Below are 18,358 nucleotides of genomic sequence, written 5' to 3'. Positions count from 1 at the left end.
ATACAACTTTTCATTAGACCTCCTCACACAAGAACTGCTCCAAAAGTGTACGCTTTGAGCCGCTGTGCTACCATTAAATCATTTAGCAAGTAGAGGGAATTACTGAATTACTGAAATTGTAGAAGCTTGAAACTATAATATTAAATGTAATACTAAAACTGTCAGCAAAAAAAAAAGATAAAAAAAAATCAGTGATCATGGTCATTTATTTTAATAATCAAGGTTGCATTATGTACAAAGCAAGCAACATAATCTTATGGCAGAGGAAAAATTGCAATGTTTAATCAAAATTGAGGATACTACACTTTATGTTAGGAATGCGGTACTTGAGCCTATACAAAGGATACAAAATACACTGCCTTTTATGTTTTCAATACCACTCATTTTGACCAGTGTCCTGAATAATCACAGAAATTTCACAGTTATAGTGAAGTATTTCCCATTTTCCTATATCGGTAAGGTCTAACAGTGGGAATCAATTCAAAACAAAGTTAAAACATTTTTGGTCACAACTTTGGGTACTCTGCAAAAGACTTGTAAATAACTTCTTCTTAACCATTGTCTCCAAACTTCCCCAACCAAAACCCTGAACCCAACTTAAACGTTACTGTACAAATCCTGGCTCAAATCACTTCTGCCAATTGTTTTTTACTCAGTGTTTTATTCACAAAACAGACCTTCTAGTGAGAGACCAAGCATTTTGTGTCAGTGTGGGGGAAGTGTTGAAAGTGGCAAAAACATACTTTACCCACAGTGTTGAATTACACCTTTCACTGGCAGTGCTCCTCTAGGGTTGACAGACAAGTGAAAATAGCACACGTGCATGTGTATTTATTTTGTGTGCATAACATTGTTCTACAAGACTGCATTTACTAGGATAAATCTGAAGCTTGGAGAGACAGCATGTGCGATTTAAATTAATGGTTAAAATCTTTCCTGTGGCCGATCTTAAAGTGGAAATATTTCTCTCTTTTAATCAGCCTTGAACTGACTGGACATGAGCATCTCTGCACAAACTAAAGAAACAGTACCAAAAAAAGGATACACGCAAAGGAAGAATAAACAAATAACAGTAAAGGAAATGAACACCTAGGCTACACACTGAACAGTATAGCATAATGTACAGGTGTCTCAACAAGAAACAGTTTTTGTTCTCAGTAAATATTATGCATTCTTATCTCTTCCATCACCCTTTGCCAAGAATGTTGATGTAAAATTCTACAGCTATCATAAACAAAGCACCCCAACACGAGCCTCTACTGGGCAAAAGCACATACAATTTTCAATCAATTCAAATGACAAAATAAAACAGTACTGTACACCTCCTACGCTGTTAAAACCAATAGTGTGCCCCTTTTGAATCCATTCAGAGATCTAAAAATAAACACCTCAAAACAAGAACTCCCTCAAAAAGCTTGACACATGTAGGTCCACTCAGATTTAAGTGTTTCCAACCAGGCTAAAATGGTCAACTGCCAGCAGACACTGGCCAACAATGTTTACAAGCCAGTTGTCGGTCAGATACAACGGCACACTACAACTGCAACACTAAGGAAAATATTGTCCATGAAGTAGAGCAGTCACAATGTTGTCCTCAAATTTTAATGACTAAAAAAAAAAACTTCACAAAAATGTTAAGAACAAATAACAGTGAAGTCCTCCTGATCACAAAAGTACTTCATAGATGAGATTTACATGTAATGAGATGAGGTGCGGGGCTGGGTGGAGTAAAATTATTACCTTGTTAACCAAATATCCAAAAGAGCAGCTTGAAATAAGCTTCTTTCAACTGTCAAGACAGACAGACCACACTGAAAGTCAAATAATACTTTTGAATTTGACCAAGCAGTGCTTTTGCTTCACTGTATAAGAGACTGTAAGCCCCTTAATCCATCTGAAGATGAACAAAATGATCCGGTCTAGTAGATCAAGTCCTGAGGCAAGAAGAAATCTGCTGCCTACGGTGGTGTCATCAGCTAAGGAAAAAGTGTTGAGACTGTTGAAATATCCACTGGAACTAGGTCTGCCTCCTGGATTTACAGATCATTAATATCCAGTGTTGACACTTCATCTCCGCTTTCTTCATCAACCATGGGTAGGGGAAACAGATAACGAAGCAGCACAGTTGGTTACTGCAGGGTGGGGGGAGGAAGGAGAAAAAAAACTTGTTTTGTTAATGAATATTTACTGTTTATTGACTTAATTAACTAAATTAGTTATCACATTGTGAGAAGTCTGTGTACTTTGGCTACAAACATACTTCAAGCAAGTACGCAAACACCATGTTGCGCATGTCATGACGCAATTTATAACGCAGCGCAAGCTGCATTCTGAGTGTTGCGGTAAGGGGCGCTATAGCAACAGCCAAGCTGCTTTGTACCGCCAGTGCATCCAGGCAACTGTGACAGCAGACCACCAGTTTGATGAGTCTCACAAAACTTGTTTACTCATATAAACATATGGTCCATCACCTCTTCACCCCAACAGAACATGGCAACATCGTTGCAGCTGGTGGAATTAGAGCAGATCACGTTTACAGACACTTAGATTTGTGCTCTATCGCCCATTAAGAACTCAGTGTTTTAACAGCAACGTAAGAATACAGGGTGAGTTTGTGCTGCAGGACTGCGTGTTTGCAGTGCACTGTATGGGTGGTGTTCACGTTCTTGCAGTAAGTATGTTTCTGGCCTTACTAAAAACAAATATTCAGTGAGATTGTGTTCTTTCATTTGATGAACAGTGAAGTTTATAACTAAACACTGAACTGTACTACAGCAAACACAACGCTTAAAGTCCCAGAGAACATAATGTAAAATATTTAAAATTATTGCAAGGGACCAACATTGAGTATTATATGAAATATCCAGCAAAATTTGGAAGGAAACCAGATATATTTAGATATGATCGCTGGTTGGACAAATAGATGAGAGCAGGAAGAGAGACAAATGAGCTAGCCTGCTAGCTTTTGGTTATACTTGCTATATTAGCTTTGGCTCACTATTTAGCTTTCACTGACTAAGGGTTTTACAACTTACTGCCCAAATCCATTTTGTTAGGGCAACCACATTGTCTTTATAATGTGGCCTACACCTGACATTAGTCTGAACAGCCCTGAATGGACCAGCATGCACAGATCCAACACGGCTGTCTTCTGCCTTTACACAAGATTTTTACGCTCCTTTTATGGGATGTCAACATGAGCTTCTTTGGACTTCAAACACAAACAGCTGACACTAAAGCCCTTTTTGGAAGGGTTTCATTTCAAGGGTCCTGAGGTAATTTCCTCGTTGACAGGTGATCAGCCATGTCTGTTTCTCCCTCCACCCTGAGAAAATTACAGGCCAAATTATCTGTTTTTTTTATCTAGTTTTTTGGTTCTTTGGAAATCTTTCTACTTCTATTTATTTAGTCTGGGTCGAAGCACTTCATCTCCATCCTCTCTACACTGGTAGAGCATTAGCAGGAGGAGGAACAAAAGTCTCAGACACGTGAGATCGTATAAATCTGTGTGAAGCTCCTTTGAGTGCTTTGCTTTTTGTACATACATATTTTTGCCCACAAGAGCCTCATTAACCTAACTACAAAGAAAACATGTTTAAGTTCCCTGGGTTTTAACAAAAAGATCTAATTTCAGGAAACCGATTAATTAAACTACTTCTGCCGAATGTGTATGCTTGCTAATTAAAGTTTGTTCCAGTGCCTGTGACTCTATCGTAAACACAACTAGGCATCACTGAATAAGACCTCTTACCCGTTTTTCATCGTCGTCGTCGTCATCGTCATCATCAGAAACATGGGGCCTTGCGATGCTCATCTCTTCCTTGCTTTCTGCAATCTGTTTACACTTCTGAAAGCAAATCAACAGTACAATTTACACACTGATGGTAAATCACAATTTTACAGCAGTTATGAAATTACAACCACGCTCCAAATTATTATAGGTAGCATAGAATTACACCTTTCATATTCACCTGCCACTCAACAACCAATTCATCTCACCTCTGTTAACTCTTTGATACTGATGCTGTTAGCCTGCTGTGCCACTTTTCTCTTTACTTCTTCGATGTTGGCCAGATTAGGTGTAGGTGCTGGAGGAGGTTTGTTGGTAATGGTGGGCAGTGGAGGCATAGGGGGCATAGCTGCCAAGGCTCCCATATTAGATAGGGCTGCGGTCATAGTGGCTGCTGTCATGCTAGCCACAGCAGCATTCATAGGCATGTTTGGCATCGCAGGCATACCAGGTATGCCCATCGGCAGGTTCATGGGCAAGTTGGGAACTGGAAGGGGCAGAGGCAAAGACAAAGGGGCTGAAGTAGGAGTTGGCAAAGGCAACTGGAGAATAGCCTTAGGCTTAAGGCTCTCTGGGATGGGCATCCCTGCTTTAGCACACATGGCAGCAGCATTAGCCTTAGCGATCTCCAATAGCTGATCTTTGTCTGTGAAGAAGAAAAGTGAAAACACACATGAACATCAAGTGCATAATATTTTCGACTGCATAGACAACTGCATAAAAAAAGTTCTCTTACCTAGCTCAGTGAGACGAGGTGGTGTCTTGCTAGAGCTACGACGTGTTCTCGAAGTGGACCTTCTTTTACGGAGAATGAGAATGGGTGAATGGCTTGGCTCACGTTTCCATCGATCTCGTCTATCAAAAGAACGACCTCGAAATGCAGGTCTCCTCCGGCGAGAAGCAGAGCGAGATCTTTTAGATCGTGAATGGCGGGCCCGTGATTTTGACCGAGATCGTGACCGTCTTTTCCTGGCAGGGGAACGGGATTTTGATCTTTTGCTTTTTTCTGGACTCTTGGATCTTTTCCTTCGAGCAGGAGAGCGTGATTTAGACCGTCTTTTTCGGACTGGTGATCTAGACTTGGATCGTTTTCTTTTGGGAGATCGTGACTTTGAGCGCTTGGTCCTAGTGCGAGATTTAGACCTTGATTTTCCCCTACGGTTGACTGATCTTGAACGCGATCTCCTTCTCCGGACAGGTGACCTGGATTTTGATCTCTTCCTTTGGCTGTGCGAGGGAGATCTAGACTTTCGTTTTCTTGGAGATTTGGACCTTTCCCTACCACTAACAGACTTTGATTTGGACCGTGTCTTATGGGTGGATGATATGGACCTGGAGCGCTTCCTACGAAGAGGTGACTTGGACTTTCTGCTGGATTTTAACCCCGATTCTTTTTTTACTGGACTTGGTGAAGGTGATCTTGAATTATCAGACTGCTCATTATCATCTGAGCCAGTACTCTCATGTTGAGGTAATGGTTCTGATGAAGAGGATCTTGATCTAGATGTGTTTGGCCTCTCTCTGCATTCCAAGGTGGTCTTGGACTCTCTTGTGGCATTTTCTTTTTTTGACTCAAGTTCTGATTTTGTTGAGTCTTCACTTGATATTTTGTGTGGAAATGCACATTCATGAGACAGTGGTTTCTGTGATTTGGACTCTGACATTTCTTTATTATTACCATCAGAATCTTTATGGTATTCCACTGAAGATTCTCTTTCTTCAGCAGGAGATTTAGACCTGCTCTTAGCCGGAGACTGACTTCTATCTGAGGAAACCCTTTCTCTTGAATTGGATCTAGACCTGGATGAGTCTCTCTGTGAAACAGATCTTGATCGCTTACTTTTAACTTTCTTTGCTCCTCTTTTAAATCTAGGTGAGCTAGTCTTTGAATGACGCGAGACAGATCGTGATTTTGAACGCTTGTTGCGCTTAGGAGACCTTGATTCTGACCTTGTTCTACGTGGAGATTTTGACTTTCTCTGCCGAACAGGGGATTTTGATTTAGAGTGCCTGGAGCGCAGTGGAGAGGGAGATCGGCTACGTCGTCTTGGAGTTCTAGACCTTGATCTGATTTTACGAACAGACCTTGAACTAGACCTTTTGTTTCGCCTCAATCGAGATCTAGACCTCCTGAGAATCACAATGGACCTTGAACGGGTTCGTCTCATTCTCCTGACAGACCTGGACCGAGATCTTCTTGTACGGGATACCGGTGTCCTTTTTCGAGAACGTGACTGTGAACGTCTGCCTCTCCGAGCAGATCTGGAGCGTGATTTTGAACCACGGTTCTTTCGGCGAGAAACTGATCTTTTTGACCTTGACCTTGAACGGCGTAGCTTTACAATAGATCTAGATCTTGTTCGGCGGCTGCGCCGTGGGGACCTGGTCCTAGATCTCTTGGCCCTGGTACGGGACCTGGAGCCAGAGCGATTCCTTCTCTTTCCAGAGCGGGACCTTGACTTGCGTCTTGTTCCCCTGACTGATCTAGATCGAGATCTTTGATTTTCTGATGGAGACCTTGAGTGTCTTTTTTGCACACCCTTCTTTCTTCTTGGGCCAGAAACCGACCTTTCTCTTGAGAGAGATTGATCTTTTCGATGCGCTGGCATACCAGAAGATCGCTTTGGAGTTCTGGATCGACTGTGGCTCGATTTAGTCCCTTTATTGTCCGAAAGTGATTGGGACCTTGACCTGGAGAGCGACTTCTCAGGATCCTTCTTTCCTCTCTTATCTCCATTTGGTTCCTTCTGGCTGACTTGCTCTTTGTGGACATTCTCCTGTTTGGGGATAATATCAGGGAGTTCCTGAGTTTTGCTAAAACCTTTCCCAAAATTCTCTATTTTTGTGTCCTTCTCACTGTATTTTTCTCTATTTACAGCTTGATCACATGTATCCTCAGGAGACTCATCTTTCCTCCATGCAGACTTTGTGTGTTTCTCTTCACAATGTTCAGTTTTGCTGGTCGCATCTCCCTTTATTTCATCTGGGTGTGAATTTTTTTCTTTATACCCATCATTTGAGAGCTTCACTGCACCCATAGGAGACTTCCTGCCCAAGTTAGGTGACTCCATTTGCAATGCTTGCACCATTTTTGATTCAGATTCTGACTCTGACCCTGACTCTGATGTACTGGCTGACCGTGATCGAGAAGGAGAATTTCTCTCTTGCTTTTCTTCTTTTCGTTTCTTTTTCTTCTTCTTTTTCCCTGCATGACGCTTTGTTTTTCTGACTTTGCCATCGTCGTCATCACGATGTTCTGTCAAAAAAGACAGATGCAACATATGGAAAATGCACTTTGCTGACAAATTAGGTTTATGGCTGCGCAAGTTTCACATTTAGTTTAGTATTATATTGCCATTCTAATCAAAACCATAATAAGCATAAATGATCAAATAAACTCTTACCTGCAACGGAATTTCTTGTGGTTTCTTTATCCTCATCATGACCTCGAGTCTCAATGGTAGATGGGCCTTCTTTTTTCATACTGGTTAAATTAAACAAAAATATTTTCATAAAGCTTTTTCCCCATAAACATGCTTTGTGATATGATAGGAACGCATGTGTAGTCTAGTGTTTTATTTCGAATGCACAACAAGCCAAATCTTACTTCAGTTTTGCTTGAGATTCTCCATCTGATTCAACTCCAGATTCAGAGCTGCTCTCTTTTTCACCCTTTCTCTTCTTGCGCTTCTTCTTACTTTTGTGTTTTTTATGCTTCTTATTTTTCTTCCAAGATGTCTCGCTACCGTCCCTGAGAGCAATGTCTTCACACAGAGCAGTTTCAGATGCATCACCTGTAAGAGACATGCCTTTGTTAAGCTCATACTGAAAGGCCTAGAAATGACACATTATTTCATCGTTGGAACAAATCTTACTTTCCTACTTAAGATTAAAACAGATTTTAAATCAAGTCAGTAAATGGAGTGATTTCCAGGACTTTTCCAAAACCTTTAGAGCATTTACCCTAAAACTTTTCTAGGCTTGGAAAAGGTTTTTTTTTTTGTTGTAATTATTCCATGACTTTTCCAGAATTTTTATGACTGTACATACCCTGAATAAATTGCATCAAAAGACACCTACAGCTATGCTTCCCTGATAATGTCACTAATGTAATCACCACATGCTAGAGTGGTTCAGACACAACAGAGGTAATGTAGTTTAAAACTCTAAAACTGGTTTCAAAGTTTCAAACCCTAAGCTCTAAAGCATGCCAGAAACTGGCTATTGCAGCAATAGTTTTAAAATATATCACAAGATGGGTCCTGTTGATAAGCAAGTTAAGGATCTAGCAAGCTTGCTGGTTAGGAAGAAAGGCAACCATATGACAAGATTTAACGTAATTCACCAATATTCGAAGATGCTGCATGAATACAGCCCAGCAGTGTCACTATTTGCTCTCTAATGTTTACAATGTGTTTAAATTTCACTGCACAACTAAGTCAGCGTCATTAGGGACTGAAATTTCAGCAAATGCCCTGTAAGTTTTCGGCTTAAAAATAGCAGAAAACAGCAAAAGGTTAAAAAGGTCTACAATTAAGTATGTTAAAATAAACACAAACACAAACAATTTCAATAGTAATGGCAATGAGAAATCATGATAAAAACACTGTTTGCTCCCTTTGTCTTCCTGTGCTGGTCAAAGGCAAGTTCAAAGTTTTTCAGCATCACCACATGAACACTGGTCTCTTTTCCACTGTCAAGCCAAATGTCACCGTACACTTGCGTTAGCCTAGTCAAGCAGGCTACAGCTTAAAACACTACAGAACAGGTTCGACTTCAGCTTCCTGTGACCCCAACACTAATCAGTCAACTTTGCTCACACTGTTATAAGTAGCTGTCATCTATACCTGTGATAGCAGAGCACCAATTTGTCAAATCAAACCCATACAGGGGTGTTTGGATCACTTTAGCTAAGCTAAGTTAGCTAGGAGAGAGACACCACAGAACACGTTTAATTTCGGCTTTCTGTGCCTCTAACATCAGCTGCTCAACTTCGCTTCCTCAGATTTGAGTTATGTCAGCCAGACTCAAACCTGTTCTGTGGTGAGCAGAGCTGGCAGCATGCTAGCTAAGCTAATGCATGCTTTCATTTATTTGGCGTCTGTGTGAGCTAACTGAATGTATTTGTTTTTGAGTTTGAAATAATGCAGTAAGATGTGGTGAAACAATATCGACATAAACGTAGAACCAATCAGTGTGCAGCTGTATCGTCATGACATCCCACCGAACAGTTCTGGGGCCCTGAGCACGGACAGCTAACTGTGTGAAAAAACAAATGTGCTGAGCCCAGTTTTTAAGTGTTCCGTATGGAACCATGTCTGTGTGGAAAAGCCACTGGAATAGTTACCCTTGGTGCTCAGAACTTTTTTGCCATGCAGTGGAAAATAGGCCAGGGAAATACAAACAGTCTGCTGCAGCAGCGCTCTTTAGCTCACATGTTTTTATCTTTAACTGATTTTATGAAATTGACGAACAAAACTATGTAACTGATTAAATTCAGTATATTACAATAATGAACTTCATGTCTTGTTTTGAAAGTTGTTACTGTGAACACATGCAGCTGTCAGATCCTGCTGGGGTTTATTTCTTCTCTAAATGACTAACATTTCCAAAGCCATGCCCACATACTTTACATATTTGAAATATAAGATGGTTTCCGTCATAGCAGAGGCACTCTAGAATTCAGCTACAGAAGTCTTGGAAAGCCATTAAGTATTACGTTTTCATAATTTTACAACTTTTAATGTTTCATAATACTTAATAAGCTGTTTAAAATTAAAGCAACCCTCTGGTTCTCTGTCAGTTCCTTTTGAGTAACAATATTATTTCAAAAGCATTAACAAAACAGCCAATTTGAATTTTGGTTTTGGTCTAGAATTTTCATTTTGGTGCGTCAAAAAGTTTGACTAGCTCTAGCAAACTGCTTAAGGCACTGTCATTCCACCTAAAGGCTATTGCACACTGCAGCGCCAAAACTTTGAAACTATTTTAACGAAGATTCACTTTAAATAAAAAAAATAAATAAATAAATGCCACTGACATTCGATGTGCGCTGCCACTAGATGACCTCCAGCACTGCTCAGCATTTTGCTATTGCCACTAGCACTGCAACTATCAAATATTTTTATTTTGAAATATTCTATCAAATATCATCTTTCATATTCAAATACACGGATCTGCAATGTCAGAGTCCATTGTGAGTCCACTTTGAGTCTGGACAGCAGAGCTGCAGCTATGTGCTACGGGTGAGAGGGAGTAATTGGCTTGATAAATGTTTGTTGTTGTTCATAGCAGTAATAACCATGTTGATTATTTAAATGGATTTTTATTACTGAATATTTTATTACTGATTTTATCCAATGTTATCAAATTTTCGTTGCAGCTCTAATTACTGCATTAAATTAAACCTGGAATGAGACCACAAAAATCAATGGTAGATGACCTGTAGCTCTATATTTAAATCTAGAAAGCCTGTCAATCTAAAATCTTTAAGATAAACAGACTAGCCCAGTCTTTTTTCACTTGTATGTTTTAGCTTAAATGTGACTTTTGTAAAATTATGTAGAATAATTAATTCCATTGAATCAATGTAAGAGGGGTGTAAAATTAACATTATGTGGTATAACTGCAATTTTATCTGCCAAGCAGCAGATCAAGCATTACTAATTTCTGTTTCATTTATCATTACAGCCCTAATTTCTGAGTGAATTTGTAAATGCAATCTAGATTCTTACTTACATGGTCTAATGGAAATAACAATAATAATAATAATAATAATAATAATAATTATTATTATTATTATTATTAAAAAAGCCTCTAATTACAAAACAATAAGCTTAAAAGTCATAATAATAAGAAGAAAAAGAAAAAGATAAAGAAAAAGATAAAGAAGAAGAGTACACGGTGGTAGTTTAAAAAAAAAAAAAACATGGTGGAAGAATAAACGTTTAAATACAAACAGACCGGAACAGTTGATTATAGGATGAAGCCAGCCAAAACCAGTGTACACTGAATGTGATGTTCAGTCCTGTTAATGTTTCATGCTTATACATATTAAAATGACACATACCAATATTAGCATTTGTTGCACATTCCATTTCTGCAACTCTGCAACAGACCTCTTGAACCCGGGGCAAACTGGGATCTTTCACCCCTTCAACCTGACTTGAACTGTGAAATGGGAGATGAAGTGATCCTCACAGTTCACTCTGAGGGGGCGGAGAGAAAAATACAGTTATAACTTTAATGATGAAAAATCAGACACTGCACACGTTTTCACACTGTATTAGTGTAACTGATATCACATAAGATCTGATCTATTTGGTACTGTAGTAACATGATAGCTGGTTAGCGTCTCTCTGCACTTAGCTAATGAAGTCGTTGCATAACAAACAGACCCTGCTAAAGTTACCTGCTTTCGACTGAAAAAGGAAATAAAGCATGTAGTATGGTAGAACAGCATGAAGTGCAGATTTTTAAAGACAGTTTTGATTCCCAACATGCCACTGTTCTACTAAACGGTTTAAATACGAAGTTCTGTCCAAATCTCTGGCCAACATGCTAAACTAGTACTAGTAACTGATCTAAGTTAAAGGGGAACTCTGCTGATTTTTCAAAATTGAATGATTAAATGGTTAACATGTCAAAGTCATTCACAGTGGTTTGGTGTGAAATGCTTCATTTTAGAAAAACTTGCCGAGTCAGAATTGTTCAGTGGTGGTGATAGGAACCTGGAGTCCACCTCTAAAAGTGCCCTCACAGAAAGTTACTGCATGAAATGGTTATGAATATGCTGTCTGACATCTGCGACGTTATTTCTTGGTAGTTGTGTGATAAAGTTTTGGCCTAAATCATATTTTAATCAATGTAATTTAATCCATTCATGGTGGAAAGACAAAGTAAGGATGTTCTAAAGCAAAATAGTCTCCATAGAAAACATTTTTTCAGACTGACCATTATTTTGACATCAACAACATTACACATACAAAGTGCAAAGTACACATAGTACATACAATGGCTAATTTGTATTGTGGACACTGGGACTTTTGGCTCCTTTCACCACCACTGTAAAGAAAATCTGTGTTGGTAAATTTTTCTACAAATGAATTAATTCACATCTGTTTATAACAAAAAATACTTTGTTTACGTCATAACCATCGAACTATACCCATCTTTTAAAAAAAATCTGTGCAATTCCCCTTTAATCGCAGTGGTTATCGTAGTATATGCAGTCAATATACCGTTGGCTACACACTGCTTTATAATGCACGTCTATGGCCAGTGAAATATTGGCATAGTGCAAGTAAACACTGTTGCTAGCAACCGATTCAAACCCACTGCACATTAAACAACTCCCGCCAAGACTCGCTGCTCCACGCTGGATTTTCGGCTGTCGGCAGGAAAGCTAATATTTCTTTGAAGTTAATATATAAATGACGTTCAAAAACAACAACAACAACAACAACAACTAAGCATATTAAACCACTGAAAATAAAACGTCTACAGATATAGCACAGCTAGCGAACGCTATTCGAGCTGGACCAGCTCTTCACAAAGATCCACAGACGCTTCTAGAAGTCGTTTAACTTAGCGAGCTAGCTAACGGTTACATTCAGGCTAACCTGCGGCTAGCAGACTAGGACCGTCATCATAAAAAACAGCTAGACAGCAAATGGCTGAGACAATATTGCAGCAAATTCTCCATTTGTGGTGAACCTGTGGGTCAGAAGTGTGGAGGTGATAAAGATCCGCAGGACAGGACAGTGGAGGTTTCACTGCGGGACGGACAGTCGGTTAGCGCTGTCCGGGCCAACACGCTGCCTGGATACTTCACGTTAGCTAACCTGACGAGCGACAACGAGGCTAAAGTTGGTTTCTTATTCGATTTTTCCCGTTCCACCTTAAATGGGGCAGCTGTTACATTCCCCAGCCGCCAGAGTGTAACTTACCTGCTGCACCATTTAAGGTGGAACGGGGAAATTCGAATAGGAAGCTGGCGAATGGTAAGCTGACTTAAGGTTCGTCAAGCCACACAACGGTCTATATGCACATGGGCCTAATACAGATACAAATCAGTTACTGTGTTAGAAAAGAACGGGGGTTAAAGACATCACGTTTCATTTACATATCAACTTTAAGCTTGAGACGGCGTTTAAAACAGCTACCAAACACTAAAGTCAGTTAGCTAACTACACATAACAGCTGGCTAGGCCTACGGCCACATCCAGCTCAGGCTAATCAGCGCTGAGCAAACGTAGGTAGCCAGCATCGGCTCCACAAATTCTGCATTTAACTCCACAAACAAGGTCGACGTTTGTATTCGACCGCGTGGACGAAGCAAAACTGGAACTGCATCAGTAATAAAATGGATACATTACTCTCACATTACAGACCAGCTGACCGCTTGTACCGCTAACAAAGGCGCCACCGGCCGCCCAGCTAACTGTGCTAACTAGCGACTTAAAGCTAACGTTAGGCGTTTCTCACTGGCCGTAACTGTCACTGTACGGTAAATCACATCGATATAGCAGCGTATTGGGATTTAAGCTAAATGCACGAACCTCTATTTCTGATTCCCAGATTTATCAGCAGTTACGAAACCGTGAAAAACTTGCTCCATGATGGTCGCCATGACATTATACAGCGAGCAAATCCTCCAGTATCCCAGAAGCACGAGGAGAGCGGAGAGTCCGCAGTGGCCGTGCAGGACTCCTCACTGACTCACAGAGCCACACCGCCACCTGCTGTCGCTCAGGAAAACAGCGCGCGCTAATCCATACAGATAAGCTGAGGAAAGTATGCAGTGGATCAGCGCTTTCATTCAAGAGCAACAACGCGCTGACATAATCATGTTTTATAATTACCAAATTATCACAGCTGTACGATGTAGATAACACGGGATCTTAATGTTATACTTATTATTCTTGAAGTGTAGCCACTGGAAATGAAAATTGGCATTGATTTTGAAATATAGACAGACAGATAGATAGATAGATAGATAGATAGATAGACAGATAAATACACAGATAGATAGATAGATAGATAGATAGATAGATAGATAGATAGATAGATAGATAGACAGATTACACAGACAGTCAGACAGGCAGACAGACAGACAGATAGATAGATAGATAGATAGATAGATAGATAGATAGATAGATAGACAGATTGCACAGACAGACAGACAGACAGACAGATAGATAGATAGATAGATAGATAGATAGATACACAGATAGATAGATAGATAGATAGATAGATAGATAGATAGATCACACAGACAGACAGACAGATAGATAGATAGATAGATAGATAGATAGATAGATAGATAGATAGATAGATAGAGAGACAGATTACACAGACAGACAGACAGATAGACAGATAGATAGATAGATAGATAGATAGATAGATAGATAGATAGACAGATTACACAGACAGGCAGACAGACAGATAGATAGATAGATAGATAGATAGATAGATAGATAGATAGATAGATAGACATATTGCACAGACAGACAGACAGACAGATAGATAGATAGATAGATAGATAGATAGATAGATAGATAGATAGATACACAGATAGATAGATAGATAGATAGATAGATAGATAGATAGATAGATAGATAGATAGATAGATCACACAGACAGACAGATAGATAGATAGATAGATAGATAGATAGATAGATAGATAGATAGATAAATACACAGATAGATAGATAGATAGATAGATAGATAGATAGATAGATAGATAGATAGAGAGACAGATTACACAGACAGACAGACAGATAGACAGATAGATAGATAGATAGATAGATAGATAGATAGACAGATAAATACACAGAGACAGACACAGACTGACAGACTGACTGACTGACTGATAGATAGATAGATAGATAGATAGATAGATAGATAGATAGATAGATAGATAGATAGACAGACTGTATGATTGAATGATGAAGACTGAATGACTGACAGATAGACAGAGAGACACTGATTAATAGATAGAAAGACAGACAGACAGGAAGACTGACAGACAGATAGATAGACAGACAGACAGATAGATAGATAGACTTAACTAAAAGGGGAAATTTGTATCCTTGATAGGACACAAAACAGCATGAGTAAGCAGAACACCAACAGAAAAAGGTACCGTACAAAACAATGTAAATAGAATAGTGTGTAAAATTATACATTATTCAGGCTGATGGTTACTGTCAGGAAAAAGATTTTGACCAGTCGATTGAGCGATGCTCTTAGATGCTCTTATTCTCCATCACAGTGAGTGTTTTCAGGCCTTCGAATGCATCAATTTTACTCAAGAAAAATACACAGTGTCTGAATGATCTCCTACATGTTTGTATAAAGCTATAACAACAACTACGATTTACCTTAATAAAACATACAGATATTGCAGTTTCATGGTTGGAAAACAACAGAATCTGATGTGTTGAGTAGTGAGTCAAAAACATCATTTTGGCCTTCTGAGTCACATAGAAGGAACTGTCTTTGAGAATAAATAGATTACATACAATAACACAAATGTAAGAGAAGTAATCAGCAAATATATTGGCGGATTACTGTCAGTAGGCCTATGTCAGATATACTTGTTGAACATGTTATGTTAACGTCTCTGTGAGATTATTATTATGTCTTGAAGGATATTCCACTCACTATAAATCAAGTAGGGATTGCTAGTATAAGCAGGACTAGTCTTTATCTTTAACTACATCATGCTGTTTAGCAAGCCATCTATGTGATTAACTTACCTATTTGTGAATTCAAAGATAATGTTTTGGCATAGAAATTTACTTCTGTAGCCCATTTCCAGAGGCTCTCTGAGTCTAAAACAGGCTGTTGTTCCTGTTCTAGGCCAGCTAGTCTGAACATTTTCACCCAGCTATATGTTCTGTAATATGATGTGTTCTAAAAAAAAGTTTGGAAACTATTGTGGACTCAATATAGCCTAGCCTACATAAATCACTGTGTTTCAAATAGGAATTACAGTGTGGCTGAAGCTAAATCCAGTAGAGGGCAGTGTAAGACCACATTGATCTCCAGAATTAGCAAAGCTCAGTCTTGCATGAGAAAGAATTGTCTCAGGCTATAGCTTGGTTACAAAAAGCTATACAAATAATATGAGGACTATCCACTGGGTTCATACATTTATGTGGTATCTGAATTATAATTACATTATTTGAAGCCTGTGATGGTGGACACTGGGATTTGATCTGAAGCTATAAAACCAGATGAAGAGAATATCATTAAAATTTCAAGGACTATCAAGAACTATAGTGTAGCTGGTCAGCTGACATCAAATACACATCTAGAGAGGAACAGAGAAGAAACAAAAGCCTAAAGAATCATGTTAACAAAAGCATTCATCATATAAAGCTATATTAAGAGTCTACCAAATAAACTTGTTTGATACAAGTTCACAATTATCTGTAGAGAACATGAACACTGTGCTGCAGCCATGTAGAACACCTAGTGTCGTAGTCAAGACTACTAGAGCCGAGTCAGAGGCAAGACCAAGACCATTTTTTTGGAATATATATATATATATGTATGTATATATGTACATACACACACACACACAGACATCGCTGTTGTAGAAAGAAAACCTTGTATCTCCAAAACGATAGCTTTACAGGGGAAGGAAAAAACATACTTCACTTTTAATTAGTCAATGGAACCAGACATTTTTCCAAGCCATTTTGGGCCGTTTCTTTTGGTCCATTCATCATGAAAGTTACAGACGATGTAAAAGGCAACAAGCAATTTCAAATTATGTCAAAAACTGAAAATCGAGAAAATAGGAGATATGGAGTTTTGTTCCGACAACAGCGATATAAATGTATATAGGTTATTCTCTGTTCCATTCTTATTCAGAATCCCCACCTAAAGTCAAATGAATATAAACTACATCTTTTTTTATAAATGAAAAAATGAAAACATAGTAATAACAACATTACAGTTAGCCCTCAGGGGATATTTAAACTTTGGAAGCAATGAACATCAACAAACAAATAATACTTAGTTAAGTCATCACGGAAATCATTTAGATCCTCAACCAGCAGATTTTATTTGAACCTATCCAGCTGTGGTTTTCAGCCCCCCAGTGGCCCGTGACCATACTGCAGTTTTTTTTTACGCAATAATTCATTAGGCTACAAAACAGACATTTAACCAAACTTAGATTTAAATATGACGAATATTGTTGATTATTTGCAAAAATAAGACATTCTATTTATATCGAATTTGTTGATTGTTTTGGCAAAATGTTAGCTATTTATGTTTTTTATTTTCAGTGCAAGCATAAACCAAAATAAAACAAACACACAAGTAAAATGAAATGAAAGAAATACATAAGCTATGTATTCATAAGTGAATACGTAGCTCTGGGCTTCACGTTTATGGGAACTGAAAACAAGTAACTACAGCTCTGCGCTGTTTGCTCAGGTTTCTTTCCAGTTGAAGCCTTAAAACACAACAATTTACACCGTCACTCAGAGACTAAACACAGTGAATATATATCTAAATCTGCTGAACTGAGTCAGAACACTGCTTGCAGCTTTCAACTCTTCAGCCTGACATCTAGCACACTGTAGTTGCTAAACCAGCCATCTTATTAGGTGAGTCAGAAAAAGATTGCTTAAATCTGTGGAAGTATTTGTTTATGTGGGCCACAAGTTGCAAAAGTTTTGGAACCCCTAATGTGGAGAAAGGACTGTTGTATTCTGTTTATTCTGGTTTTGTTGAATAACCTCAGACAGAGGCATCAGACTCGGCTGGTTTCAACAACAACATCAGAGTCCACCTTACCCCGTGACCGAGACAAGACTGAGTTCAAATGAGGTTGACACCTAGATGAGACCGAGACCAAGACCGCTAGTTTATGGTCTCGAGACCAAGATCAGACTCAAGTTCTACAACATTAAGAACATCATTCTAAAAAGTCAAAGACAACAATAAATCTACCTTTTTCTCAAGCCTGCATGTTACAAAAATTGTTATTAATGGAAAGTCCAGCCTAACCCTTACCATTAGAGGCGACCATGAGCTGTCCAAGCAGTATAAACAAACACTATGTGTCTCAAAGTCTTGACATTAGGCTATAGCCTATGATCATTTTCAGACCTCATTCAAACTACAGTACAAAAACAATACTCACATCAAACACCAGTGAGAACACAGGCTTCACATAAACCCAACCTACACTGCAACATCCTTTTCTACAAAGTATGTGGCCTAGGCACAACTTTTGCTCCAGTGATGACCACATAACTGAGTTAAAATAAGCTGAACTGAGCTGAGACATACATAAAAAGTAGTCATCAAGCATCTACAGTTAAAGTATATTGGCGGACACTAAATGTTTATGGACCATTTAGATCTTGGCCTAGTTAAAGCTATTTGATTAAAAGAGCACTTTTAGGAGACGTTTTGTAATTCAAAGTTCAACTGTTTTAGTTTGCTGATGCTTAGTTGGATAGCAGCTAGCAAGTGAAGTAGATTAATTTCAGTAATTTTATGCAGACTTTTATGGCAGTTAACTCTTATGGAATCAATTGT

At 38.8% G+C, this 18,358-nt stretch overlaps 1 protein-coding gene across 1 annotated transcript; it reads right to left on the bottom strand.

Moving 5' to 3' along the window:
- Nucleotides 1-191: 191 nt before the first annotated feature.
- On the bottom strand, nucleotides 192-13,509 carry si:dkey-67c22.2 (uncharacterized protein LOC792544 homolog). The gene is made up of 8 exons (XM_036589930.1): nucleotides 13,351-13,509; nucleotides 10,860-10,998; nucleotides 7,398-7,584; nucleotides 7,195-7,274; nucleotides 4,527-7,046; nucleotides 4,000-4,436; nucleotides 3,752-3,847; nucleotides 192-2,132 (listed from the first exon to the last, which is right to left on the bottom strand). The coding sequence occupies exons 2-8, from the start codon at nucleotides 10,885-10,887 to the stop codon at nucleotides 2,130-2,132; spliced, it is 3,351 nt and encodes a 1,116-aa protein (XP_036445823.1). The 5' UTR covers nucleotides 10,888-10,998; nucleotides 13,351-13,509; the 3' UTR covers nucleotides 192-2,129.
- Between the last annotated feature and the right edge of the window lie 4,849 nt (nucleotides 13,510-18,358).

Source organism: Colossoma macropomum, unplaced genomic scaffold, assembly GCF_904425465.1.
Source record: "Colossoma macropomum unplaced genomic scaffold, Colossoma_macropomum, whole genome shotgun sequence".
Taxonomy (NCBI): Eukaryota; Metazoa; Chordata; class Actinopteri; order Characiformes; family Serrasalmidae; genus Colossoma; species Colossoma macropomum.
The sequence above is the reverse complement of the archived record's forward strand: the minus strand, read 5'-3'. Positions and strand labels throughout refer to the sequence as shown.